This window comes from Suncus etruscus, chromosome 9, assembly GCF_024139225.1.
Source record: "Suncus etruscus isolate mSunEtr1 chromosome 9, mSunEtr1.pri.cur, whole genome shotgun sequence".
In the NCBI taxonomy this organism is placed as follows: Eukaryota; Metazoa; Chordata; class Mammalia; order Eulipotyphla; family Soricidae; genus Suncus; species Suncus etruscus.
This window is the reverse complement of record NC_064856.1, coordinates 33998765-34026372: the sequence shown is the minus strand read 5'-3', so window position 1 is coordinate 34026372 and position 27608 is coordinate 33998765. Positions and strand designations below refer to the sequence as shown.

The 27608-nt window shown below is 38.9% G+C and overlaps 1 protein-coding gene across 1 annotated transcript in view; it reads right to left on the bottom strand.

Annotated features, from left to right (window-relative positions):
* Positions 1-1623: 1623 nt before the first annotated feature.
* GCC2 (GRIP and coiled-coil domain containing 2) overlaps positions 1624-27608 on the bottom strand; it is a 54244-nt gene continuing 28259 nt past the window's right edge. The window contains exons 17-23 of the mRNA XM_049780552.1: positions 23045-23166; positions 20543-20719; positions 14906-15120; positions 13578-13769; positions 11577-11716; positions 7600-7801; positions 1624-3115 (exon numbers count right to left, since the gene is read on the bottom strand). Coding sequence (XP_049636509.1) covers positions 3045-3115; positions 7600-7801; positions 11577-11716; positions 13578-13769; positions 14906-15120; positions 20543-20719; positions 23045-23166 — 1119 coding nt within the window. The 3' untranslated portion in view covers positions 1624-3044. The remainder of the gene's footprint in view (positions 3116-7599; positions 7802-11576; positions 11717-13577; positions 13770-14905; positions 15121-20542; positions 20720-23044; positions 23167-27608) is intronic.

Sequence of the window (27608 nt, the reverse complement as noted above, 5' to 3'; positions counted from 1 at the left end):
TCATCGGGTATGACTCAAAATAAAAAAAAATAGAGGGCCAAAATAGCATGGAGGTAGGGCATTTGCCTTGCATGCAGAAGGAGGGTGGCTTGAATCCTGGCATCCCATATGGTCCCGAGCCTGCCAGGGGTGATTTCTGAGCTTGGAGGTAGGAGTAACCCGTGAGGTCTGTGGGATGTGACACCAAAACAAAAATAAATAAAAGAAATGATCTTTCAACCTAGAGGCCAAAACCCTGAAAAACTATCATTTAGATTTGAGGGAGGGATAAAGCCACTTTCCAATTTAAAAAAAATCCAGAAAACCAGCACTACATACTATTTGTCTCAACTTAACCAACCCAGTAAGAATTAAAGGCCACCTAAAAAAGGGAATAGCCAAATGCAAAAACAGCTAAGCTCCATACACTAAAAAATAAATAAATAAATAAAATGACAAGAGTCCTTTCTAATCACTAGTTTCTCTTAATGTTAATGAATTAAACTCTCCCAACTAGAAGGCACAGACTGGATAGATTAGAAAATATTATCTTTTAGGGCTGGAGAGATAGCACAGTGGCATTGTTTGCCTTACAAACTGCAGACCCAGGACACACCTGGGTTCGATTCCCCGGGATCCCATATGGTCCCCGAGCCTGCCAGGAGCGATTTCTGAGCAGAGAACCAGGAGTAATCCCTGAGCGCCACTGGGTGTGACCCAAAAACAAAAACAACGAAAATATTATCAAATATTATCTATCAATTTACTGCTTACAGAAAACATAACTAAACTCACAGGATAAACACAGACTCAAGAGTAAAAAGATAAAAAACAATCATATAAGACAATAGTAGCAAAACACCCTCCCTCAAATACCCTAAACATCTGGGACAACATATTTGGCATAACAGACCAAATAGAATTTTAATCTAAAGAAAGCAATTAAAGCTAGGAAAGGACACTACTTATTAAGGAAACAGTAAGTTCAGACTGTTTAAGATCACGAAGTATCGCTTTTGGGATGAGAGTGATAGTACAGTGGAGTAGGGTGCTTGCCTTGCATGAGGCTGATCGAAGTTTGATCACTGGCACCCATATGGTCCCTTAAGCATACCAGGAATGATCCTGAGCACAGAGCCAGGAGTAACCCCTGAGGAATATCTGTATTTTTATTAAAGTTTGTTTAAATTTTCAAGTCTTCATTAGAGCATGAGCTCATTGTATACAGTGATTCCGAGATGTTCAAAGGCTGTCTCAGCTGGAAGACAGATATCACAAGTTTGGTGCCATGTTTTAAGACATTATATATCAAAGTTTAATCTGTATTCTTTCAAACACCTGATAATCTAGATATCAACTTAATTATAGATAGTAGCAAATGAATTTGAAGTTTACACATAGACCAATTTCAACCCCATGGAGATAGTGTCAAATAGAAAAAGTAGGCATAAAAATGTATTATAGTTAATTTAATTGAAATACTAAAATATTTCCTCATTACTAAAACCATAAAATATTCATTTTGTAGTCAAAGTAATGTATCATGCAAAAATGGTTTTGTTATTCCTTTCCTAAGTAAAGATGATTTTTTTCTCAAGACAAGGTTATATAGATCACAAAAAGACATAATGAGAACAATGAAAATTTAAAAATACTATTACTTACAATGTATTTTACTGATATACTCATATTCCAGTTTATACAGTAAAAAAGCTAAACAAAGTCAGCCCTAATAGATCCATTTTCATTAATACATTCACAAGTTAGGTCTCATCTTTTAAAAGAGGAGGACAGATAAATGTATGGGACATTTTTAAAAGAATAAACAAACACATCAGCAGCAAATTCAATTAAACTAAACATTAAATTAAACTGAACATTAGTTCGCCATCTGAGCCTCAAAAACTAGAATTGGGAATACTTAAGAGAACTTCAGAGTATATATATACTGTACATGATTTTCTAACAAAAATTGAAAATAGAATAATCAAATTTATGATTTAAAGTACACCATTTTGATCTACTCAATAAAATATAGAGATTTTCAATGCCACCATTTCTTCTAGTTACTCCAAAAAACTGTTAACATGTAGCATTGATTTCTAAAGATATTTTTCTGGAGTACCTTCTGATGGAAAGCTTATGATACAATAAATGCTGAAACATAGGAAGCACCAGTTTCACATTTAGATACAATGCTGAGTAAGAGAGTCTGCAGATTTTCATTTGAAGAGAGAATTCTTAAAAACAGAATCAGGCTCAGAAATACCTGAATTTGCACCAGAGATGCAGGCCAGTAGCTAGAGAGTATGCTTCATATGTTTGAGGCCCTGCGTTTCATCCCCAGCACCACACACAAGTAGTTTATTCCTAAGAAGAGCCTAAAAGGATACCATGAAAGTATTCCAGACATTGGGAGTCCCATCTGTTCAGACAGAGTTACACATGACAATACTAGGTCTTCTAAAATTATACTGAGTTTTGAGATACTCTGAAGAGTTCATTTTAAAGTAAACAGTTATATTTGAACTTAGTTTCAAACATCTGCAGCATATTTATAGTCCCTAAATGTCAGCTTTAGCAGTAATATTATTTTTCTTCATAGGATAACAAAAATGTAATATTTATTACAATGTAACTGCATGTCTGACCTTGTAATAATATTATGCGATTATTTTAAAGCCCAATTTTTAGATGGTGAATACCAGAAGTTAGTTTAACTTAAAAACTTATATATTTCACAGAAGGTGGAGCCTGAGATTCTGGAGGAGGGAGTAAATGCATTCTTGGTGTTTTCACTTCTAGCAGCATGCTTGGGAGATTAGAGAAAGGACTGTGGATTAGATCAACACTTCAGACTGTTAAACTTTTACTTCAACTGGAGAGCTTTTACTGTACCTGACATATGTATGCACAAATATATATATGAATATATACATGTTATAGATGTGACTGTATATATATATATATATATATAGGAAAAAAGTGTCAGTCATAGATGTGAACCATTTTTTTTTTGCCAAATGGATTCTATTTGATTCAATAAATAATGTTCTTTCATAAATCTATCGAAGTCCAGACCAGCTATGCAAATAGGATGTCCATCCAGAGGAACGAGACGCATTTTCTTCTTCTCCTTTGGAAAATTAAGCAAAAATAGTATTAATCATTAATTTTACCCATACTGCACTTTGATGTTCAAATATTTTTTCCAAGCTTTCAGAATGCATTGTCCTTCTTTATTAGACAATTTTATTTATTTTTGTTTTTAATTGAAACACTGTGAGATACAAAATTATTCATGACCAAGGTTCAGTCATACAATGCCCAGAACCAATTCCTTCACCAGTGCACATTTCTCTGACACCAATGTCCCCAGTTTATTTCCCTTCTGCCTGCATCTATGGAAGAAATCTCTCTCCTCTCCTCCCTCTGTCTCTCTGTCTTCCTCACTTTCTCTTCCCTCCCTCTCTCACTCTTCCCTCTTCCTCTTCTAAACTCTGTAGACTGCAATGTGGTTACTGAAGGACGATCACACATATCACTTTCTCTCCTTTCAGCACCTAGTTCTTAACCAGAATGATAATTTCCAACCTCTATTTATTTATTTATTTATTTTTGAGCCACACCTGGTGGCGCTCAGGAGTTACTCCTAGCTCTGTGCTCAGAAATCACTCCTAGCAGGCTCAGGGGACCATATGGGATGCAGGGGATTGAACCCAGGTCAGCAGCGTGCAAGGCAAATGCCCTACCTACCAGCTGTGTTATGGCTCTGGTTCCTCATTTTCAACTATTATTGCCATAGTGGTCCCTTCTCTGCCCTAACTATACTCCCTTGCTCTTGTGGAAAGCTTCCTATCATGGACCAGTCCTCCTGACCCTCGATTCTATTATATTAGACAATTTAAAAATAAAGTTTACAGCATGGGGATTGTTGAACTTGTTCTTATGGCCCCAATATGTGTTGATAACACCACGTGGCATTGTTCCTTGTTTGCATAGGCACATTAAAATGGAAAAATACTATACATACAAATAAGATCTTATCTTTATAGAGATTGGAACACACAAATCTTGTAGTGCAATGGGACCTAACACCCTGAACATTGACATAATGACCTGGCACAGGCCTCAGAAGAATGGGCATTCTCCATTAACCCCTGAAACAGGGAAGCCATCCACGAAACATCCAAGTTTGTCTATAATATCACCTGGAAGCAATCCTATACCAGGGAGACTCTACCGCTGTCTGACATTGACCTGCTCAAAAGAGACTTTCCTTAACACTGAGAAGACTTAAGAACATTAATGATCTGCTTACAGGACAGGGCTCTGCATTGCCCTTTAATTGTAAGGTGAAACTAGAGGACGCTCCACATCCTGATTTCAATGTAGGATATGCAGATTCCAGGATCTTTAATACAGAAACATGATACCAACAACAGAGACTGTGTGAAAAATAAAAGTGTGTTGGCACTACAGACAACGTCTTGGATTGGACAAACTAGCTTCCCTAGAGCCTAGAGTTGGTCTTATGCCAGAAAACTTCAGGGGTAGGGTCTCCTTGTATTTAGGCCAAGGTTTTTCCTTTCCAAGTCCCCCATATTTTGGTGGGCCGATGCAAACAATAATTGCCACTCTAACACCGTTTTTTTTTTTTTTTTTTTGGTTTTTGGGCCACACCCGTTTGACGCTCAGGGGTTACTCCTGGCTATGTGCTCAGAAATCGCCCCTGGCTTGGGGGGACCATATGGGACGCCGGGGGATCGAACCGCGGTCCTTCCTTGGCTAGCGCTTGCAAGGCAGACACCTTACCTCCAGCGCCACCTACCCGGCCCCTCTAACACCGTTTTTACTGTGCTCCTTTGACTCTAACCCTAAAAAAAAAAAAAAAACCACTTAAAATTTTGAGGTTAGGAGCTGGAGAGATAGCATGGAGGTAAGGCGTTTGCCTTTCATGCAGAAGGACCGAGGTTCGAATCCCGGCATCCCATATGGTCCCCTGTGCCTGCCAGGGGCGATTTCTGAGCATAGAGCCAGAAGTAACCCCTGAGCGCTGCCGGGTGTGACCCAAAAACCAAAAAAAAAAAATTTTTTTGAGGTTAATTTAAACTAATATGCATGTGCAAGGAAATGTAAAAAAATACTATGCCTTTAATGTTTAAGGAGTTACATAAGTTTTATGGCTTTACATTGCTTTGTGTGCTGCTAAGAAATATTATAATGTATTACAATCTGCGGACGTGAGGGACAAAGTAATTGTACATGGGTTCTGTTTTATTTATCTTAATGTTCTTTGGCTGAAAGTACAAAGTTAAGATATCAGCAAAGAGACTTCTTCTGAGAATTTTGTTTATGGGTGATTGTCCTTCCTCTGTAACTTTACCTTGTCCTCTTTCTTTGCATCTTTGTTCTCATTATTAAAAATAAAAAGTAAAAAAAAAAATAAAGTTTACACACAAAAGGATAATTAAATAAAACAAAAAATTATTTTAAAAAGACCACAGATTAGAATCTTAAGCTAACATATTTAGAAAAAAAATCTCAAAACTAAATCAATTAACAACTTAGACTTTTTTTTTGGATTTTGGGCCACACCCGGTGACACTCAGGGGTTACCCCTGGCTATGTGCTCAGAAATCACTCCTGGCTTGGGGGACCATATGGGACGTCAGGGGATCGAACCATGGTTCGTCCTAGGCTAGCACAGGCAAGGCAGACACCTTACAGCTTGCACCACTGCTCCGGCCCCAATAGAGTCATTTAAAAATAAAATTCACTGAAATTATTTCAGTAACACATGGTATGCCAGGGATCAAACCCAGGTTGGCTGCATCCAAGGCAAATGCTCTACTTAAAAGTTTTTTAAAGTTAGCCTTTCCCTAACTCCTAAGCAACCAGTGATGTTTTCAATATCTTTTTTCTCAAATTGACTAGCATATAGTTCTTTGAGCTGAGTTTTTGTGGGGCCACACTCAATGGTGCTCAGGGGTTACACCTGTCTCTGTGCTCATAAATTGCTCCTGGCAGGTTCTGGGGATCATACGGAATGCCAGGGATAAAAACCAGGTCAGTGGTATGCAAGGCAAATGCCCTACCTGCTGTGCTATTGCTCTGGTCTTGAGTTGGCTTTTTTCACTCAGTACAAGGCATATGAGATCTATCTTATTGTTGGGGTTTTCAGTAGTTCAATGCTTTTTATTGCAGAGTGCTATTCCATGTGAGATTGCATGATTTTATTAATTTGCCAGTGAAGGATAGGCTTTATATTTTAGTTTTTGGGCCATATCAGGTAATGCTCATGGATTACTTCTAGCCCTGTACTCAGGAAATCACTCCTGGTAGGTTGGGGGGACATATTGAAATGCTGCAGATAAGAGTCCAGGTCTGCAACATGCAAAGGAAGAATCTTACCTGTTATACTATAGCTCCAGCCCCAACTGTTTTTTTTTTTTTTTCTTTCTGTTTTTGTCAATGCTTGAGGAACCCTATGAGATTCTGGGGATAGAACCCAGATTGGCTGCTTGTTAAGTGCCTTACTTGCTATACTATCTCCAGCCTCTTATATTTTATTTTAAATAAAGTCACCATAAATGTCTATGTACTCTTTTTTGTTTGTTTGTTTTGTTTCTTGGGTTTTAGGATCACACCTGGCAGTGCTCAGGAATCACTCCTGGTGGTTTAGGGGACCATATGATATGCTGGATATCAAACCTGGATTAGCCACATGCAAAGCAATCACCTTTCCCACTGTTCTAGCTTTCTGCCTCCCCCACCAGGTTTTCTTTATAAACACAGAACTTAAAACATTTTATTTTATTTTATTTTATTTATTTTATTTATTTTATTTCTACAGTTTGTTGCTATGATGACCAAGGGTCACATACTTGGCTCTGGTTCTGGTGATCATACACTGTTACGATGTCAGGAATTACCAGTGTCAGAGTTAATAGTAATATAGTACATGATGAAGGTAGAGATGAAGAGCAAATACTCAGCTTCAAAACAGGTACTGTACCACTAGCCTGGTATACAGGGTTTCAGTTTAAAAATTGTATTTGAGGGCCCGGAGAGATAGCACAGCGGTGTTTGCCTTGCAAGCAGCCGATCCAGGACCAAAGGTGGTTGGTTCGAATCCCGGTGTCCCATATGGTCCCCCGTGCCTGCCAGGAGCTATTTCTGAGCAGACAGCCAGGAGTACCCCTGAGCATCGCCGGGTGTGGCCCAAAAAAACAAAAACAAAAACAAAACAAAAAAAAAAGTATTTGAGATATGATACAATTTTTTCCTTTAAAATATTTTAGTATTTTTTGTTTGTTTGTTTCATTTGGCCATGTCTGGTGATGCTCAGCAATTACTCTTGGCTCTACACTCAGAAATTACTCCTGGAGGTGCTTGGGGGGATGTGGGGATGTGGGGAATCAAACTTGGGTCAGCTGCATGCAGGGAAAATGTCCTCCATGCTGTACTACTGCTCCAGTTCAGTGATTAAATAAAATGTTCATAAGGCTTGTGTAACATGTGAACAAAATTTTCCTGGAATGGGACTGTTATACATGTGTATGTTTATCAATATGCTTTAATTATGCAAACCGAAGTCTAAAATTTTCCTTAGCCTACCTTGAGCTATTGCGACCAGCTTTCCTTTTTCTTCTGGGCTGAGCTGCAGCATTGTATCGATAACAGGAAGAAGCCGCTCCCTTTCACTACCGGGTTTCAGGAAAATAAACTGTAGTAAAACATTCTTCAAGTATTCCAGGTTAGCTACCGACTTCTCCCGTTCTTGATTTCTTTCTAGTCTTCTTATTTCACTTTTAAGAAGCTGGTTTTAGGGAAATGTTTAAAAGAAGATTTTAAGAGTTTTTATACATGGTTGACTGAATACATGAATTTCTTATCTTATCTTAGAAATGCCCCCAAAATGAGAGTGATAGACTGAGAAAATAAAAGTACATAAAAGAGACCAATAAGGGGCCGGAGAGATAGCATGGAGGTAAGGCGTTTGCCTTTCATGCAGAAGGTCATCGGTTCGAATCCCGGCATCCCATATGGTCCCCCGAGCCTGCCAGGAGCGATTTCTGAGCATGAAGCCAGGAGTAACCCCTGAGCGCTGCTGGGTGTGACCCAAAAACAAAAACAAAACAAAAAAAAAGAGACCAATAAATTCCTAGAAGGGCATAGCAGATGAAATAGAGATGACTTGGTTCAGAAGCTTACCAAGTACTACTACAATCAAAAAGTGAGAATGTATTCCACAAAAATACATAAAAGCTCCTGCCTTAGGAGTACAATATATCATCATGGCAACTGGGTCTGGAAACTGAGGACTGAAGTATCTATAGGTTGGTTTCATGATACTTTTACTTTCTAGAGAAATGTAACCTGGTGTTTTTAAGTCTGGAATAATAAATCAGGTTGAAGCAAACTCAAAGGCTCTGCTTCCAGAAACTTAGGTATTTAAGATATCTATAGTAAACTATGTTTATATGATTAACCATAAGAGGTCTGTGTAGTCCAGGATGAAGTGAAAAGGCAGGAATGTAAGACCATCTAAAATACTACCAGGAAAGGGGCTGGTGAGGTGACGCTAGAGGTAAGATGTCTGCCTTGCAAGCGCTGGCCAAGGAAGGATCATGGTTCGATCCCCCGGCATCCCATATGGTCCCCCAAGCCAGGGGCAATTTCTGAGCACTTAGCCAGAGTAACCACTGAGCATCAAACGGGTGTGGCCCAAAAACCAAAAAAAAAAAAATAAAATAAAAAAATAAAATAAAATAAAATACTACCAGGAAAATGGAGTAAAAGATAGCAATTAAACAATTCTTGCATTGAAACAACAAAAGTGATCATCACATTTCAGCATTTTATGTTAATTCATCATTTATGTTAATTCAGGAAAATTAGAAAATTCTATCCTAAAGTAAATATAGAGGTTCTTAAAAATAAATGACAATAAGACCTAAAAAATGAGAATATAAATTTGCGGAAATGTGATCTTTGATTTTTTTGTTTGTTTGTTTTTGGTCACACCCAGCGGTGCTCAGGGGTCCAGGCTCTGTGCTGAGAAATCGCACCCGGCAGGTATAGGAGACCATACAGGATACCATCTGTCCTGGATCGGATGCGTGCAAGGCACACACCCTACTGCTGTGCTATCTCTCCGGCCCTGGAAATGTGATATTTGAAATCACTTCAGTTTACTAGTGATTTATTAGATATGATTAATTCTATTATGTGGGGTGAAATGCTATTACATAGAATAACCAGGGATATAGCCTGGCCTGTGGACTGACCACAAACATACCTGATTCACTGGGCCTGTATTTTCAAGCATTGTAGGGCACAACCTCCAAGCACAATCAAGAACACTGAATACTTAATTATTCAGTGATAAGATATTATAAAATATACAATTTATACTAAAAAACCAAAACTCAGTGTTTAAAGAATTGAGAGGCAAAAGAGAGAATGAGAGCATAGCAGTGTTTGCCTTATATGTGGATGATCCGGATTCAATCCCCAGCACCGCATATGGTCCCCCAAGCACAGTCAGGAATGATCACTGAGCAGAGCCAGGAATAAGCCATAAGCAGAGCCAGGTATGGACCCCAAATCAAAACAGAGCAAAGAAAATTAATTTGAGAAAGACAACTGGGATGCTTACAAAGAGATAAAATTGATTTATATGGGAACAGAATTAAAAAAACATGTGTTTAGGGCCCGGAGAGATAGCACAGCGACGTTTGCCTTGCAAGCAGCTGATCCAGGACCAAAGGTGGTTGGTTCGAATCCCGGTGTCTCATATGGTCCCCCGTGCCTGCCAGGAGCTATTTCTGAGCAGACAGCCAGGAGTAACCCCTGAGCATCGCCGGGTGTGGCCCAAAAACCAAACACAAACAAACAAACAACAAAAAAAAAAACATGCGTTTTTCAGACTAAATGAATTAAAATTTGCTCCATTAATTTATCAATTTTAATTATCCCATCCAGTAATTATGAAAATTACATATAATTATGTGGAAAAATTCCTAGGGCCTGAATAATGTCTTGCAATAAGGGGTATGACCACATTCCAAGAGGTAATCTCTCAGTGAAAGAGGGTTTCTCACCTACATAATTAATTGTACCATAATATATCTATCACTGCAAGTTTCTGGTGTAAAACTTAAATAAAGCTCCCATGTCACTATTAGTTCCTATATTACTATTGTTTATAAATATTTCTGTGTCATACATATTAGCCAAATGAACTAGAAACCTCATAGTTATCTTTAGAATTATTATTATTTGGTTTTTGAGTCACACCTAGCAATGCTTGTGGGACCACATGGAATGCCAGGGATTGAACCTGGAATTGGCCTTGTGCAAGGCAAATACCCTAACTCTATACTATCACTGTGCCCCCCCAAATAATATTTTTGCAGTGTTGGGGGTTCAACCTAGGATCTCACCTATGAGATAAGTCGGATATGTGAAACATATCCCTGGTCCCCCATTTAATTTTTGGAGGGTGGTGGTGGTATGGTGCCAGCATTTAGAGGGTTCAGCAGCTACACTATTGCTGATACTTGGTCAACTGGCTAGATAGCTCAAGTGGTGGTAATTGGGCTCAGTGGATAGGGAATAAAAGCAATTAAATGAATTTGGATAATTTAAGTTTTAATTAATTATTTAAATGTGGGCCCGGAGAGATAGCACAGCGGCGTTTGCCTTGCAAGCAGCCGACCCAGGACCAAAAGGTGGTTGGTTCGAATCCCGGTGTCCCATATGGTCCCCCGAGCCTGCCAGGAGCTATTTCTGAGCAGACAGCCAGGAGTAACCCCTGAGCAATGCCGGGTGTGGCCCCCCCCCAAAAAAAAAGTGAAATAATTTCTTTCTTTCTTTCTTTTTTTTGGGGGGGTCACACCCAGCAGCGCTCAGGGGTTACTCCTGGCTCTATGCTCAGAAATCGCTCCCGGCAGGCTCGGGGGACCATATGGGATGCTGAGATTCGAATCAATAACCTTTTGCACGAAAGATACCTCTATGCTATCTCTCCAGCCCGGAATAATTAATTTCTAAATATATTGGTTTATTTATTTGTTTTTTGGTTTTGGAGCCACACCTGGAGGCCTCAGGGGTTGTTACCTCCTGGCTCTGCGTGCAGAAATCACTCCTGGCAAGCCCGGGGGACCATATAGGATGTCAGGGATTGAACCCAAATTATCCTGGGTCAGCTCTGTGCAAGGCCAACAACGTACCTGCTGTGCTCCGGCTCCCTATATACGGTATATTGTTTTTTAAAAGCAATTATTATGGAACAAAGGGTTAATACAGGGTTACCTTAATGCTACTGTCCCCAGTACAAAAGTCAAGCACCACAAATAGTCCTCCAAGCACCACCAGCGATGTTCAAGACCAGAGTCAGGAACAGTTTCTAAGCACTGCTGTGTGTGTCCCTGTGCCCCTACAAATGAATTTATCTCAACTTCAGGAAAACAATGTCATAAGGAAGATATTATAAGCGTGTGATATATAAAAATTTTAATTTTAAATGTGTGTATGTCACAAATTGAGTTGTACCAATTATTTTCTTGGTGGCAGTTTGTTGATCTTACCTTAATTTGCTCCATGAGTATTGCATTGGTTGCTTCTGTTTCCCGAAGCAGGCTGTTCAAGTGATCAGCACTTTTTGTGGTGGAACTAAGCTTTTGAACCAATTCTTCTTTGGTGAGTTCAGCCTGCCACAGAGGAGGCTCTGCAAAATATTGTTCCAAATGTTCGTTTTCAAAATTGTATGTTACAGATGATATTCTAAACCATCTAAGAATAAATATTATCTATTTTTTATTCTTTAATTTAGATATCATCTAAGAATAGATATTTTATCTGTAATATCACACAGATCTGTTTTTCTCAATTCTTCAACATTTAAGTGTTGTTACATGCTGAACAAGATAGAATTTCTGTTTTAAGGAGTATAATAAACATCTTCCATATATTTATTTGTGAAATCTGTTAGACTTATTAGGTAATCTTATTAGTCTCATTGTAAGAATTCATGTCATTTTACTAATCAATGAGTGAAATCTTTTTTGGTGGCTCCAACCTACGGTCTAGTACATGTGAGAAATAATATACTCTCACTTATCATATTTTTCATACCATAAGATGAGCTCCATGCCCCCCACTCCCAAGTATGTCTTATGGAGCGAATGCCTCCTAGAGCTGAAGCCTGAGTGCAGGGGAGGAGAACAACTAAAAACTATGTGCGTCTTATGGTCAAGTGTATCTTACAGAGCAAAAACATATGGTAACTATAACTGTAGCCCAATGTATATTTACATTTACTGATTTATTATTTGGGGCTTTCAAGTATTTTGTAAGACAGGGTAAAAAAAACTTGTGTAGCTGAGAATAACTTTTAGCAAAAAATTTTGGTAGAAATCCAAGCCTAATTTTGAAATCTGTTGCTGCTCAATAATGATGCTTCCATCTCACCAATATTAACTGCTCAAAGGAAATAGGATTGCAGCTCCACCTATATTATAATCAGTGCAAATACTGCTTAATCTACAAAGATGAAGAGAGTTTTTCTCTGAAGTATGAACATTCTTCTTTTTTTTTCTTTTTCTTTTTTTTGGTTTTTGGGTTACACCTGGCAGCACTCAGGGGTTACTTCTGGCTCTGCGCTCAGAAACCACTCCTGGCAGGCACAGGGGACCACACGAGAACTGCCATCTGTCCTGGATCGACTATGTGCAAGGCAAACGCTCTACCACTGTGCTATCTCTCCGGCCCTCTGAAGTATGAACATTAAGAATAAGGGCTCTGGGGCCCGAAGAGATAGCACAGTGCTAAGGCGTTTGCCTTGCATGCAGAAGGACATTGGTTCGAATGTCCCCCCGGCATCCTATATGGTCCCCCGAGCCGGGGGGTGGGGGGTATTTCTGAGTGTAGAGCCAGGAATAATCCCTGAGAGTTGCCGGGTGTGACCCAAAAACAAAAAAACAAACAAACCCAACTCCCACAAAGACAATAGCAATGAGGTCAGGTTCATGGCAGGAAGCTTGAGGGGGTGAGGTGGGGTAGGGTGGGATGGTGCTGGGTTGGAGAGGAGTACAGCTAGGCAGAGAAGGGACCATTATGACAATACAATGATAGTTGAAAATGAACACTCTGTACAAGAACTGGGTGCTGAAAGTAGATAAAGTAATCTGATGTTCCCTTTTAATAATAGAATTGCAAACCACAGTGCCAAAAATGGGGAAGGAGGAAGAGAGTGCAAAACAAGGGTATCTGCCTCTTAAGGTAGGTTGGGAGGGAAACTGGGGACATCAGTAACAGTACACTGGTGAAGTGTACCCTGAGTTATGGAATGTTGTATGAGTGAAACAACCAACACATTTGTAACTGTGTATCTCATGGTGATTCAATTAAAAAATTATTTCATATTGCAGGATCATTTTTCATCTGAAAGGAATAATTGTGAGAGGAACAAATATTGAAAAAAAACTATTCTATTGGAGACATTAAAAAATAAACATGTAAAACTCAATGCAATATTAATTAGACAGGAGAGCAGAATTAAATAAAACATTTAAAAGATAGATATCTACCAAGTTTGGTTTCTGGAGAATTAAGAAGCTGTTCTAACGTTTGCGTGTGAGTGCCAGCGGAAGATACGGACTCAGTATCAGTTGTCTCCATCCCTTCTCCCTCCTCCCGGGTTATGGTGTGCATGTCCAGAAAGGGAAGGTCTGTATTTCTTCTTTCTCGAAGGTTCTTCAAAGGCTGGTGAGAAGCTGGGCCTATACAATTTTTTAAAAGTGTGAGACTAATCAAACTGATGGCTCAACATTAATAGAATACATATAATAAAAACACATCAAACATTAAATTAAAATGAACACATGACATAGAAGAGAATTTAAATAATTATGAGGTTTAATCAATGGTGTCTAAAGCATTTATAAAAAGTCCTCAGAATTTGACTATTCAACTTTTAATTTTAGCATAAGCTAAAAGATAAACTATTAGATAACGTAAAGCTCAAACAGTTATTTATCTTGTCACGCTGGGGGATCAAACCACAGTCTGTCCTAGGCTAGCTGGGGCAAGGCCTTACCCCTTGCGCCACTGCACCGGCCCCAATATTGTGTCTCTTTTGACTTTTATTTGGTTGTTGTTTTTGGGATCACACCTGGTGGCACTCAGGGGTTACTCCTGGCTGGTTCTGCACTCAGAAATAATTCCTGACAGGCTTGGCAGACCACATGGGCTGCTGGGGATAGAACCCGAGGATGGCCCCGTGAAAGGTAAATGCCCTACCCATTGTACTATGGTCTGGTCCCTCAGCATATATTCTTACTAATCACTACTGTTAATACTGGAATTTGAACATAAAAATCTTAGACATATGACTGAAACCCAACTACAATCGTATTTGTAATCAAGGTGTTTAAATAAAGATATTAATTAAAAAAGAAAAAAATCTTAGACATAAAACTGAATCTGAGTGAATATCAGTTAGAAAAAGGAAATCATATGAAACTAACAGTTATATGAAAATCAATATCCCAAGAAGTTATAACCAAGTATAAGCAAGAAGGGTTTAAATATCTACTCAGTAAACAAGTCCAAAATTCATTAACCACAGGATTAATACTGATTGTCACCCAGTAAGATTTCTATTTTTGCTTTTATGCTACTCCTGACAGTGCTTGACAATTACTCCTAGCTCGATGGTGGGGTTGCTCCAGCTGTGCCTCTAGGGTGCAAAACATGAGCTCAGCCAATTACACTATATTCCTCCAGCTTTTTGAGAGAATTTCTCAAAATTTCTATTTCATAAATTAGTTAAAAATATAATTAAATGTTATTTAATTAATAACCACCACAAGGACACAAACAGCCAATATTTCCATGCATGCATACATATACATACTTCTTATGGTTGATTCATTCTTATGGTAAAGCTGAGTTTCCACTTTGGTGAGTTGCTGTTGTAAAGTTTCCATAGTTTTCCTGTGTTCTTCCTGCAAACGTCGTACTTGATCTCGGAAGTTGTTGTGAAGGACCTCATTTTGGGATTTCAGCTGGCTCACAGTCTGTGCATGATCAGATTTCAACATCATATTCTCTGACTGTAGTGAGCACAACCTGAAGAGTAAGAGAGATTTACTTCTTCTTCTTCTTTTTTTTTTGTTTTTGGGTCACACCCGGCAGCACTCAGGGGTTACTCCTGGGTCCATGCTCAGAAATCACTCCTGGCAGGCTCCGGGGACCATATAGGATGCCGGGATTCGAACCAATGACCTTCTGCATGAAAGGCAAATGCCTTATCTCCATGCTATCTCTCCAGCCCAAGAGAGATTTACTTCTTATGAGAGCAGTCAACTTTAGGTAATGACTTAGTCTTTTTTGACATATATTTAGCAGATGTCTCAGAGTGAATTCCTGAATTCACTATAGAATTCACGGAAACTTGGGGTTGGAAAGATAGCATGGAGGAAAGGCATTTGCCTTGCCTCAGAAGGCCGGTGGTTTGAATCCCGGCATCCCATATGGTCCCTTGAGCCTGCCAGGAGCGATTTCTGAGCATAGAGCAAGGAGTAACCCGAGCGCTGCCGGGTGTGACCCAAAAAAATAAAACAAACAAAAAAAGAATTCATGGAAACATCTGCTGAAAGTATGAGTAAACTTCTCTCCTATATAAAACTACCATAGTATTAATGATGTAACAACCTAAAAAAAGGCACTTGTTATTACTTAATCAAAATTATTTTCTGCGTTTCACAGTTCAGAAAAAGAGGTTTAGATGGCAGCTGTGTGGCTTAAACTTCCTTCACATTTTATTTAAAAAACAATGTTACTGGGCCCGGAGAGATAGCACAGCGGCATTTGCCTTGCAAGCAGCCGATCTAGGACCAAAGGTGGTTGGTTCGAATCTCGGTGTCTCAAATGGTCCCCTGTGCCTGCAAGGAGCTATTTCTGAGCAGACAGCCAGAAGTAACCCCTGAGCACCGTCGGGTGTGGCCCAAAAACCAAAAACCGAAAAAAAAAAAAAAAAAACCAAAAAAACAACAATGTTATTGAACTAAAACTGTAGAACATAAATAAAATTATAGGATCAATACACCTTTTTTCTACTACCCTAAAGACTTGATAAAGAAAATTCTTTTTTTTTCTTTTTTTTTTTTTTGGTTTTTGGGTCTCACCCGGCAGTGCTCAGGAGTTACTCCTGGCACCATGCTCAGTAGTCGCTCCTGGCGAGCACGGGGGACCATATGGGACGCCGGGATTCGAACCAATGACCTTTTGCATGAGAGGCAAACGCCTTACCTCCATGCTATCTCTCCGGCCCCGAAAATTCTTTTTTATTTACAAAGACTATAACGAACTCATTTAAAGGCAACTAATATAAAACTATGAAAACACTAAAACTTAAGTTTACTATAATTTTCCCCAAATCTTGCTGCAAATCACTAAAGTTCTCTGTTAAAATCACCTAAGGACATTGAATTAGAATTTCCAAAGATAATTCTAAGAATGGTCTACTTTTACCAGTTTTCATGCAATTTAAAATTAAATTTATTATTATTTTTCAGTGAACTGAAAGATTTTATGGAAATTTACAGAAATATGAGGGGAGAGACCAAGAGAAACATGAATTCAAGAGCTGACATAATGGTGCTGAGGAGATAGTAGAGAGGCTAAAGGCACTTGGCTTGTATGCTGCTAACCCAGTTGAATCCTATACATTGCATATGGTACCAACAGCACCATCAGGAGTAATCTCTGACAGTATTAAGAATTGAACACTGGGGCCCACAGAGATAGCACGGCGGCGTTTGCCTTGCAAGCAGCCAATCCAGCACCAAAGGTGGTTGGTTCGAATCCCGATGTCCCATAGGGTCCCCCGTGCCTGCCAGGAGCTATTTCTGAGCAGACAGCCAGGAGTAACCCCTGAGCAATGCCGGGTGTGGCCCAAAAACCAAAAAAAAAAAAAAAAAAAAAAAAAAAGAATTGAACACTGATAAGTATAGCTCCCTCCAAACCAAACCAAACCAAACTAACCACAAAGTTCCCCAAACCACAAAATGTTCCAGGGCTGATCCCATCTCTGTGTTCAACAGTGAACTCAGGTCACTTGTAGGACCATCTACAGTGCCAGAAATTTGAACCAGGGTTATGGCTGCTGTAGCAGTATTGCAGAGCATATGCCTTATCTCTTATATTACTTCAACATTTTTTCTAAGGATGCTAACAGCTATATTTTAAATTACTTATTATTATTATTCAGTTATTGTTTTGGGGTCACACCCGGCAGCGTTCAGGGGTTACTCCTGGCTCTACGCTCAGAATTCACTCCTGGCAGGCTTGGGGTGACCTAATGGGATGCCAGGATTTGAACCACCAACCTTCTGCATGCAAGGCAAATGCCTTACCTCCATGCTATCTCTCTGGCCCCCGATTATTTATTATTATTATTATTATTATTATTATTATTATTATTAGCCTTGGGGGGGGGCTAAACCTAGCAGCTCCCAGGACTTATTACTGGCTTTGAACTCAGGTACCATTCCTAATGGAGTTCAGGGGACAATATGGGATGCTGGTAATTAAACCTGGGTCAAATGTGTGCAAGTTAAGTGTTCTACCCACTATACTCTATCACCAGCTCCTGACACCTATAATTCAAAGCTGAGCAAGACTTCTGACTTTATCTACTTGGGAACTAGAGGCGTAAATCTTCAAGCCCCACCTGAAACCAATACCGTTTGGTTAAAGTTCACCACTTTGGGCCCGGAGAGATAGCACAGCAGCGTTTGCCTTGCAAGCAGCCGATCCAGGACCAAAGGTGGTTGGTTCGAATCCCAGTGTCCCACATGGTCCCCCATGCCTGCCAGGAGCTATTTCTGAGCAGATAGCCAGGAGTAACCCCTGAGCACCGCTGGGTGTGGACCAAAAACCAAAAACCAAAAAAAAAAAAAAAAAAAGTTCACCACTTTGTTAGAGTTGTTACATGTGTGTTTAATCATATTTACTGGGTTCTCTGTGCAACGAAGACATTAGGTAGCCAGAATATTCCTATTAATCATTTTTACAATTTCATAATAAGAAAATACAAGTACTAAATTATTTTAAAAAGCGACTATTTAAAGAAAAGACCATTTCTTCATTTTGGGGCACTGATAATGTTATTTGGTTTTTGAGATTCTGATTGACTAGAAGACTACTAAAGACATTTCAAATTGCTTAAAGGTACCATTTGTGTTATCTGAGTTAGCAATATAGTTTGCAATAACATCAGGAATAAAAATGAGATAACTGATGTAAATATCACATAAGCATCACTTGTTTTTTTTTTGTTTTTGTTTTTGGGTCACACCTGGCAGTGCTCAGGGGTTACTCCTGGCTCTATGCTCAGAAATCGCTCCTGGCAGGCTCAGGGGACCATATGGGATGCCGGGATTCTAACCACTGACCTTCTGCATGCAAGGCAAACGCCTTACCTCCATACTATCTCTCCGGCCCCAACATTACTTGTATAAGCTAATTTCATGGTATACCCTTGTGACAGGTAATCAGAAAACAGGTGGGTCTTTTTGAAACTTCAAATTAACATAATTAACATAAAAATTATACTAATAGGAAACTGAAAAGTCAAAAAATGATTAGTATAAAATTAGTTGTAATGTATGTTTCTAATGTTCACTTAAAATATTAACAGAAGTACAAAATATGAGAAATTGAAGACATTTATAACACTAAATTATGTATTCTTTTTCAATAAGCATTATTGTTTTCTTTTTCTTTTTATTGGTTTTTGGTCCACACCTGGTAGCACTCAGGGGTTACTCCTGGCAGGCTCAGGGGACCATATGAAATGATGGGAATAGAACCCAGGTCATCCTGGGTTGGCCTTGTACAAGGCAAACGTCTTTTTTTTTTTTTTTTTTTGGTTTTTGGGCCACACCCGTTTGACGCTCAGGGGTTACTCCTGGCTATGTGCTCAGAAATCGCCCCTGGCTTGGGGGGACCATATGGGACGCCGGGGGATCGAACCGAGGTCCGTTCCTTGGCTAGCGCTTGTAAGGCAGACACCTTACCTCTAGCGCCACCTTCCCGGCCCCATAAGGCAAACGTCTTACCACTGTGCTATTGCTCTGGCCGTTTTCTTTTTTTAATGTTTTCTCTAGAGAGAAAGGATGACTATAATTGGAAGCCTACATTAGAAAGTTAAATTTTTTTCCTTTATTATTTTTACGCCTCCTTTAAAAAAAATTTTTTTTTTGTTTTTTTTTTTTTGTTTTTTCGGGCCACACCCGTTTGATGCTCAGGGGTTACTCCTGGCTAAGCGCTCAGAAATTGCCCCTGGCTTGGGGGCACTATATGGGACGCCGGGGGATCGAACCGTGGTCCTGATCCTTGGCTAGCGCTTGCAAGGCAGGCACCTTACCTCTAGCGCCACCTTGCCGGCCCCTAAAATTTTTTTTTAATTTAATTAAAGAATTATGGTTTACAAAATTATTGATAGTTGAGAGTTTTAGGCATTTATTATTTCAACACCAATCCAACACCAGTCTTTAAAAAGAAATATCTCAGGGACTGGAGAGATAGCATGGAGGTAGAGCATTTGCCTTGCATGCAGAAGGACTATGGTTCAAATCCTGGCATCATATGGTCCCCAGAGCCTGCCAGGAGTAACACCTGAGCGCTGCTAGGTGTGACCCAAAAACCAAAAAAAAAAAAAAAAGAGAAATATCTAAGGTCAAAAGAAGTGCCAGAACAATAGCACAGCGGCGTTTGCCTTGCAAGTAGCCGATCCAGGACCAAAGGTGGTTGGTTCGAATCCCGGTATCCCATATGGTCCCCCGTGCCTGCCAGGAGCTATTTCTGAGCAGACAGCCAGGAGTAACCCCTGAGCAACGCCGAGTGTGGCCCAAAAACCAAAAAAAAAAAAAGAACAATAGCACAGCAGGTAGGGCGTTTGCCTTGCACATGGTCAACCTGGTTCAATCCCCCTAGCATCTCATATAGGGTCCCAAGACTGTCAGGAGTAATTTTTTTTTTAACTTTACTGATTGATTGGTTGGTTGTTGGGCCATACCCAGTGATGCTCGGGGGTGCTCCTGGCTTTACACTCAGAAATGGCCCTTGGCAGGCTGCAGGACCATATGGATGCCAGGAATTGAAGCAGGAATCAAACTGGGTCCCTCTTGGGTCGGCCACATGCAAGACAATGCCCTACCGATGTGCTATCTCTCCGGGCCCTGTCAGGAGTAATTTTTGAGCACAGAGCCAGCCAGAAGTAACCCTAGTGCCACTGGGTGTGGCCCCAAACCAAAAAAACAAAACAAAACAAAACACCCACCTCTCCCCAAAAGATCAAGAGAGACACAATATTGAACAAATAATAAAAAACTAAGGACAAGAAATCCAAAGGGAGGGGCTTTAAGGTAGAAACATGAAATCACAAAGTCTTTAGAAATACCTCTTTCTTATTTTTAAGGAGCAACACAATATTCCAAAGAAATACTATGCTATTAGGTACAAACATTGTCAGTGCTGCTCTTACTTTTCCCGTAGTTCTGCCTCTTTGGACACAGTTTCTTGTAGCATCTTGTTGTGTCTTTCTAGCAGAGTATCATGTTCTGATTGTAGAGTTTGAAGTTCAGAAACACTGATCTGTAAGTTATTTTGGGTATCTTGCAACTTGATTTTTAGTTGGTCAATCAGCATTTCCAAATGTTCTCTAAAACAGAAATATAGTTTGAAGAGGTTATTTGTGACTCCAAATAGATTTTAATTTCACCATTTAATCTTTCAATTCTCTGGTTATTACCACTGATGATATTCAGTAAGGAAATAAAATATGAATTCTGAGATAAGGATTAAACATAAAAACATTGTAGTCAAATTTTAGGTTTCAGGCATTCTATATTAAATGTCTATAATGTCTATATGATAGACATACTATAAATTGTAATTATGTATAATTTTATATATTACATGCATGTACTTAAATTATAAAGATCTCAAATTACAAATTTTATGCTCAAATAGAGTAGACTGTTAAATGGTAATAAAATACTTGTTTTATATTATAGAACATGGTATTAGAATAAAAAAATAGCTGTTAACCATTAGAGATTGAGTTATGTGAAATTAAGAAAAACAGCTAGAACTCCTAATTTTTGCCATAACAATATAATAGTTTCATTTAAAATATAATGTTTAAGAGTAGACAAAATGCCAAATATGTTATAATAGTTTAAAAGCCAAATTATGCATAAAAATGAATCCTACAAATGTTGACCTATTTATTTAAATCTGACAATTTGTTTTGTTTTGTTTTGTTCTTTGGGTCACACGGTGATGCTTAGAGGTTATTCCTGGCCATGAGCTCAGAAATCGCTCCTGGCTTGGGGGGCCATATGGGACGCCCGGGGATTGAACTGCATTCAAGGCAAATGCCTAGGTCAGCCACGTTCAAGGCAAATGCCCTAACACTGTGTTACCGCTCTGGCCCCTAAATCTGACAATATTTAACTTCATCTTAGAGTTAAGCAACTCATCTTTCTTTTTTTTTGGTTTTTGGGCCACACCCAGCGGTGCTCAGGGGTTACTCCTGGCTGTCTGCTCAGAAATAGCTCCTGGCAGGCATGGGGGGACCATATGGGATGCCGGGATTCGAACCAACCACCTTAGGTCCTACATCGGCTGCTGTTTGCAAGGCAAACACCGCTGCACTATCTCTCCGGCCCCTAAGCAACTCACCTTAAAAAAAAATTCACTATTTTTGACTCAGTTCCCAAAGTTAATAGTTACATAGGTGTAAACAGAAAAATGGCAAGATATTTAGTCAACAAATATTTAGATATTTAGTCACATATATTTAGTACACATAATATACTTTCAACAGAGAATCTGTAAGAATAGAAAGAATAAAAACATATCCGGGGTCGGAGAGATAGCACAGAGACGTTTGCCTTGCAAGCAGCCGATCCAGGACCAAAGGTGGTTGGTTCGAATCCCGGTGTCCCATAAGGTCCCCTGTGCCTGCCAGGAGCTATTTCTGAGCAGATAGCCAGGAGTAACCCCTGAGCATTGCCGGTTGTGGCCCAAAAACAAACAAAACAAAAACATTATATCCTTGCTATAGATTTTCCTACCTCTTCTTCCTAGTTGAATTCTAGTAATTTACAAAAGTTATTTGTGTAGTAGTTTTATGCATGTTTTAATAGAGTTGGGGGTGTTGGGTGGGCTGCAACCCATAGTACTCGGCTTATTTCTGAAAATGTTCAGTAAAGCGCATACAGTACAGGGGATCAAACTGGGTTTAGCATCATGCAAAAGCAACTAATCTCTCTGGCCTTGTACATTAAACAATGTATTATTAAATAAAAAAGTTGGGGTTGGCAACATGCAAAGCATAGTGCTGTAATTCTTCTATGATTTCTTTGGCCCCATAAGTAACAATATATAACTTATTACTAAGAAGTACTAAACAACATACCATTGAAAGAGTAATTGACATGGTTAAAAAATATTTTAATGTAGTTGAGGTATTGTGAAAATGAACATAAAAATAAAAAATCTAGTTCAAAACTCAAACAAGCATTAATTTAAAACCTTTAAGAAACAAGTAAAATGTTCTTAAGTAACTTCTGTGTTAAGTTCATCAAGGCTTTATTCTCAAACTTTCAAAATTAAAAAACTAATCATAATGTAACTTGTCTTTATTTTAAAAGACATTTAATGTTTTTAATCTCCATTATTAATAGGTGCTAATTCAAGATGAAAATATTTAGGTTCATCTCAAAGACTCCTGCTCATGTCACACCTTTTGGGCTTTTTTTTTTTTTTTTTTTTTACCTTTTGGGCTTTTTAGTGGTGCTCTTGTGAGTGGTATTTCCTTCTTGCTATCTAAATCAATAGTGAATGTAAGAAACTGCTCTTGTTGGTAATTATATGTACTATTCTACAGACAATGTAAATAAAGGTGGAATTTTCAGTGTACTTGATAATTTGTCCTGTGGGGGAAAGTCCTGTATATTTCTTTTAATAAAGACTTTACCTTTCTTGTTTAGCTCCCTCGGTTTCAGCCTGAGACACAGATTTAATTTTCTGTTGTTTTAGAACATTATGAACTCGGACTTTGTAGTTCTCAAACTCAGAGGTTATAGCAGCTTGTTCTGCCTATAACATTTAAAAGAGAAAAGAAAAAAATTTTTTCCTATTGGAACATTATCCTATTTTCTTTTCAGAGATTACTGATGAAGATGAAAACCTGTTTCTGAAAATGAGAGTCAGGCAATGTTTTTAGCTTCCTTTGCTAAAAATTAGTTCCATTAGCCTGCAGAAAAAATTCAATGTCAGCATATGAGAGGACAATCTCATGTGCTTAATCTATCTCCTAACTAACTTATTAATAATAACTATCTTATTCCTTAAATCCCAAACATGAGCAATGCAGTTTTGATTGTTTTGGTTTTTGTAAATCACTCAGCCACATTCAGATTTTTTTTTGGGGGGCCACACCCGTTTGACGCTCAGGGGTTACTCCTGAGCTATGCGCTCAGAAATCGCCCCTGGCTTGGGGGGACCATATGGGACGCCGGGGGATTGAACCTCGGTCTGGTCCGTCCTACGCTAGCGCTTGCAAGGCAGACACCTTACCTCTAGCGCCACCTTCCCGGCCCCTACATTCAGATTTTACTCCTAGCTCTGTATTCAGAAATCACTCCTGGCAGGCTCAGGGGACCATATGGGATGCCAGGAATTAAACCCAGTTTAGCCATATGCAAGGCAAATGGCTTCCCTGCTGTAGCCCCTGTAAAAGATGTTTCTAGTTATGTTTTCTGCTATCATAAATTAATTTATCATTATACATTTTTATAATGCAACTATTTGTCTTGGGATTGTTAGAAAGGTTTTAGGAAACTGTAGCAAGCTGCTGTGCAACCCCAGTTGCATATGAAAAGATCTGGGGAATCAGCCTGCTTCTCCATAAGGCCCAGCAGGTGGAACCATCTGAGCAAAAAACTTTACCTCATGGCATAATGCAACTGCTTAATGCACTTCTCCTAAACATTCCCTATACAACACAATGACTCTCAGGACTGGAGTAAAGAACTAAACACCAAGTAATAATAAATTGGGTTGGATAGCTTCACCAATGAATGAAGATAGTAGCAACCAGCTAGGCCCCTCAGAGAGCTTTCTGGTGTTAGAGGTGTACAAACAGTGAATAGAAGAAACTTACCCCCAGTCTGTTAAGCACCATAGAATCCCACCACTCTTTAATGAGCAAAGGCAGTTAGTTATCCTGAAGACTCTACCAATAATAACCAACTATATAACCTCTCAGAGAAAGACTAAAGAAAGGTTGAAAGTGTTTAAGGAGCTCAAAAAACAATGGACAAAGAAACACAGGATAATATGAGAGCAGAAATGAGAAAACCATAAATAGAAATGGCAGAAATAAAGAATTTGATAGGTGAAACAAAAAATTCACTGTAAGACCTTAGAAACAGAGTAACAATGGCTGAGAACAAAATCAATGAGCTCCAAAATGAGTCAGAAACTCTGAGAAGAAAAAAGCCTCAATATCCACAAAGTGGGTTTCAAGAAGCATGTACCCTCAGCACCCAGGAATTAGGAAGTTTGCCATGAAGGAAAACGGCACCCAAGATGTTTGTATTGACACCAGACTCACCAAAACTGGGCCAAGGAATAAGGAATATCCCACATTTGTCCAGAAAACATAATGAAGATGAAGATTCATCAAACTTATACACTGATTTACCTATATACCTGTCACTATTTAAAAAATCTGCAGTTAATGTGGATGAGAACTAAACTCATGACACTATATAGAAATAAAATCAAACAAACAGAACAAGAGTAAGAAGAATCACCAGTGTCTTGGAGGGCCAATTATGACAATCGGCCAAGAAGACAATTATGATGAAGAAACAAAGTGCAACAAAAACCATCATTTAGAAGTTTTCAATATTGAGGTGTAGAAGTACCCAGCCAGACTTACTAGATTAGATGTAAAGTGTACCAGATAAAAAAAAGACAAAAAAAAAAAGAGAGACAAGTAAAAATACTCTAAGACACACCTTAGTCAGAATGACAATAGGGATAGAAACAGAATATGAAAGCAGCAAGATCAAACAAAAAATTATAAACAAAAAAGACTTTATGATTTATAGCAGATTTATCAAAAGACACCCTGCATGCTCGAAGATGATGATGTAGTTAAAAACACAATGAAATCAATGCCTCATCAGAATTAATGTCTCACCAATACTTTACTCAGCCAGACTCATCCAGATATGAAGGAAAAATACAGAGCTGCAGGGTAAACAACAGTTCAGGAACTTGAAAGACTCAATCAATTTAGTAAAAAGGGACTTAAACAAATTAGTCATTGTGAAATTAATTGCCAAGTTATTAATTAATGATTGGGTTTCAGGACTACAATGTTTCAATAATGATCCCTTCACTAGTATAAATGGGAATTCTTTAATACAAGACAAACATGCCAAATACAAAAAGTGGCAGAAAATTCCATAATAATATTCTCATTCAATATTGACAATCTAAATGCACCAATTAAAAATCACAGAATTACTGAATAGATTTCAAAACTGAATCCAACCATCGGCCTATAAGAAACACATCTAAGGAGTCAAAGAGATAGTACAGTATGTAGGGAATCTGCCTTGTACGTGGCCAACCAGGATTCATCCCCATCATCTGATATGGTTCCCTGAGTACTGCCATGAGTAATTCCTGAGTGCAGAGCCAGGAGTAACCTCTGAGCACCACTAGATGTGATCCAAAATGAAAGCAAAACCAAAAATAAGCAAAAAGAAATAACTGAAGAATTAGGACAAAAATAAAACTCAAAGCCAAAGATTAAAAGATAATTCTTCAAGCAAACAACTCCCTTAAGGCCAGGGACATTGAGATAGCATAGCTCTAGGGCATTTGCCTTGCATGGCTGACCTGGGAGGGACCTGGTTTGATTCCTGGCATCCCATATGGTTCCCTGGCCTGCCAGGGACGATTTCTGAGTGCAGAGCCAGGAGTAACCCCAAAAAACCAATCAATCAAATCAATCAATAAAGTTTAAAAAGAAAGGCCAGGGAGACTATATGTGTATGTGTATGTATATATATATATATATATATATACACACACACACACACACACATATACATACATACATATATGTGTGTGATATAATATGTGTATCAGGCAACATAGGCTTCAGGTATAAAAAAGTTGTAGGAAACAAAGATGTCTATTTCTTTGCTTTTTTGTTTTTGGAACACACTCCAGTGATGCTCAGGGATCACTCCTGGTTCTTCACTTAGGAATTACTCCTGGTGGTGCTCAGAGGATCATATGGGATGCCAAGGATCAAACCCGGGTTGGGTGTGTGCAAGGCAAATGCCCTGCCCACTGTTCTATCACTCTAGCAAAGATAGAGCAAGGTAAGGTTCATGCACTACTCTCCTTACCACTCCCATCCCTCCAGTACACACAGAGTCAAACAAACAAGCCCTAGGAATTGATCTTCCATATGAGCTAGCAATTCTACTTCTTTGAATATATTTAGAGTCCCAAAACACAAAACAGAAAGTCCATTTACACTGCAAAATCTGGAAACAACCCTAGTGCCTAAAAACAAATGACTGGATAAACTATGGTATATATTCACAATGGAACACTAGTTAGCTCTAAGAAATAATGAGGTCATGCATTTTGCTGATTATTTGGATGAATCTGGAGAACATCAGGCCAAGTAAAATTAGAAGAGAGGGACACAGCATGATCTCTCTCTCTCTTAACTGGCATATAGGGGGAGTAACATAGGGAAATAAGAACTGTCCAAAGGTAACAGAAATATTGAAAATGAAACATGGTCTTCAGTAGGAAGATTTCCACTGGTAATGGTGGTGGGGTGGTGGGGGAGGAAGGCGAACAAGTCAGTGAAAGAAACACCAAGTGCAGGGAACAAGTTACTCTGTAGGACTTGGCGCTTTAAGGAAGTAAAGTGATTGCATAATATCCTATCAGCAACAGCATTGCAAATTGAGGTGCTAAAAGAATAAAGTGCTGCCATAGAGGCAGGCTGGGTGTGGGAGGAAAACTGGGAACACTAGTGGAGGGAAGTGGACACCGGTGAAGAGATTTGTGTTGGAACATTGTACTCTCTTGAAACACAACCATGAGTAGTTTTGTATTTCATGGTGACCCAGTAAACAAAAACTTAAAAAAAAATTTCACTTATGAAATTTTCTTCTAAAACAACTACAATAATAATTCAAATACACTAAGCAACTGGAATTACCATATTTGCCAGTATATAAGACGACTGGGCGTATAAGACGACCCCTTAATTTTGCAGTTAAAACAGGTTTAGGCCTATATTCGCTGTATCAGACAGAACATTCTTGTACTGCAACTGTATGTACCACAGTGAGCCAATCACAACAAGCAAAGGTTCAGAGGTTATACTGTAATAGACTTCCTCTCTGACTCTGACCAATCTAAGCAGGCTTTTTACAGTGTAGATTCGGGTCCAGAACATTGTCTAATTTGCATGCATAAAAAGCCTGCTT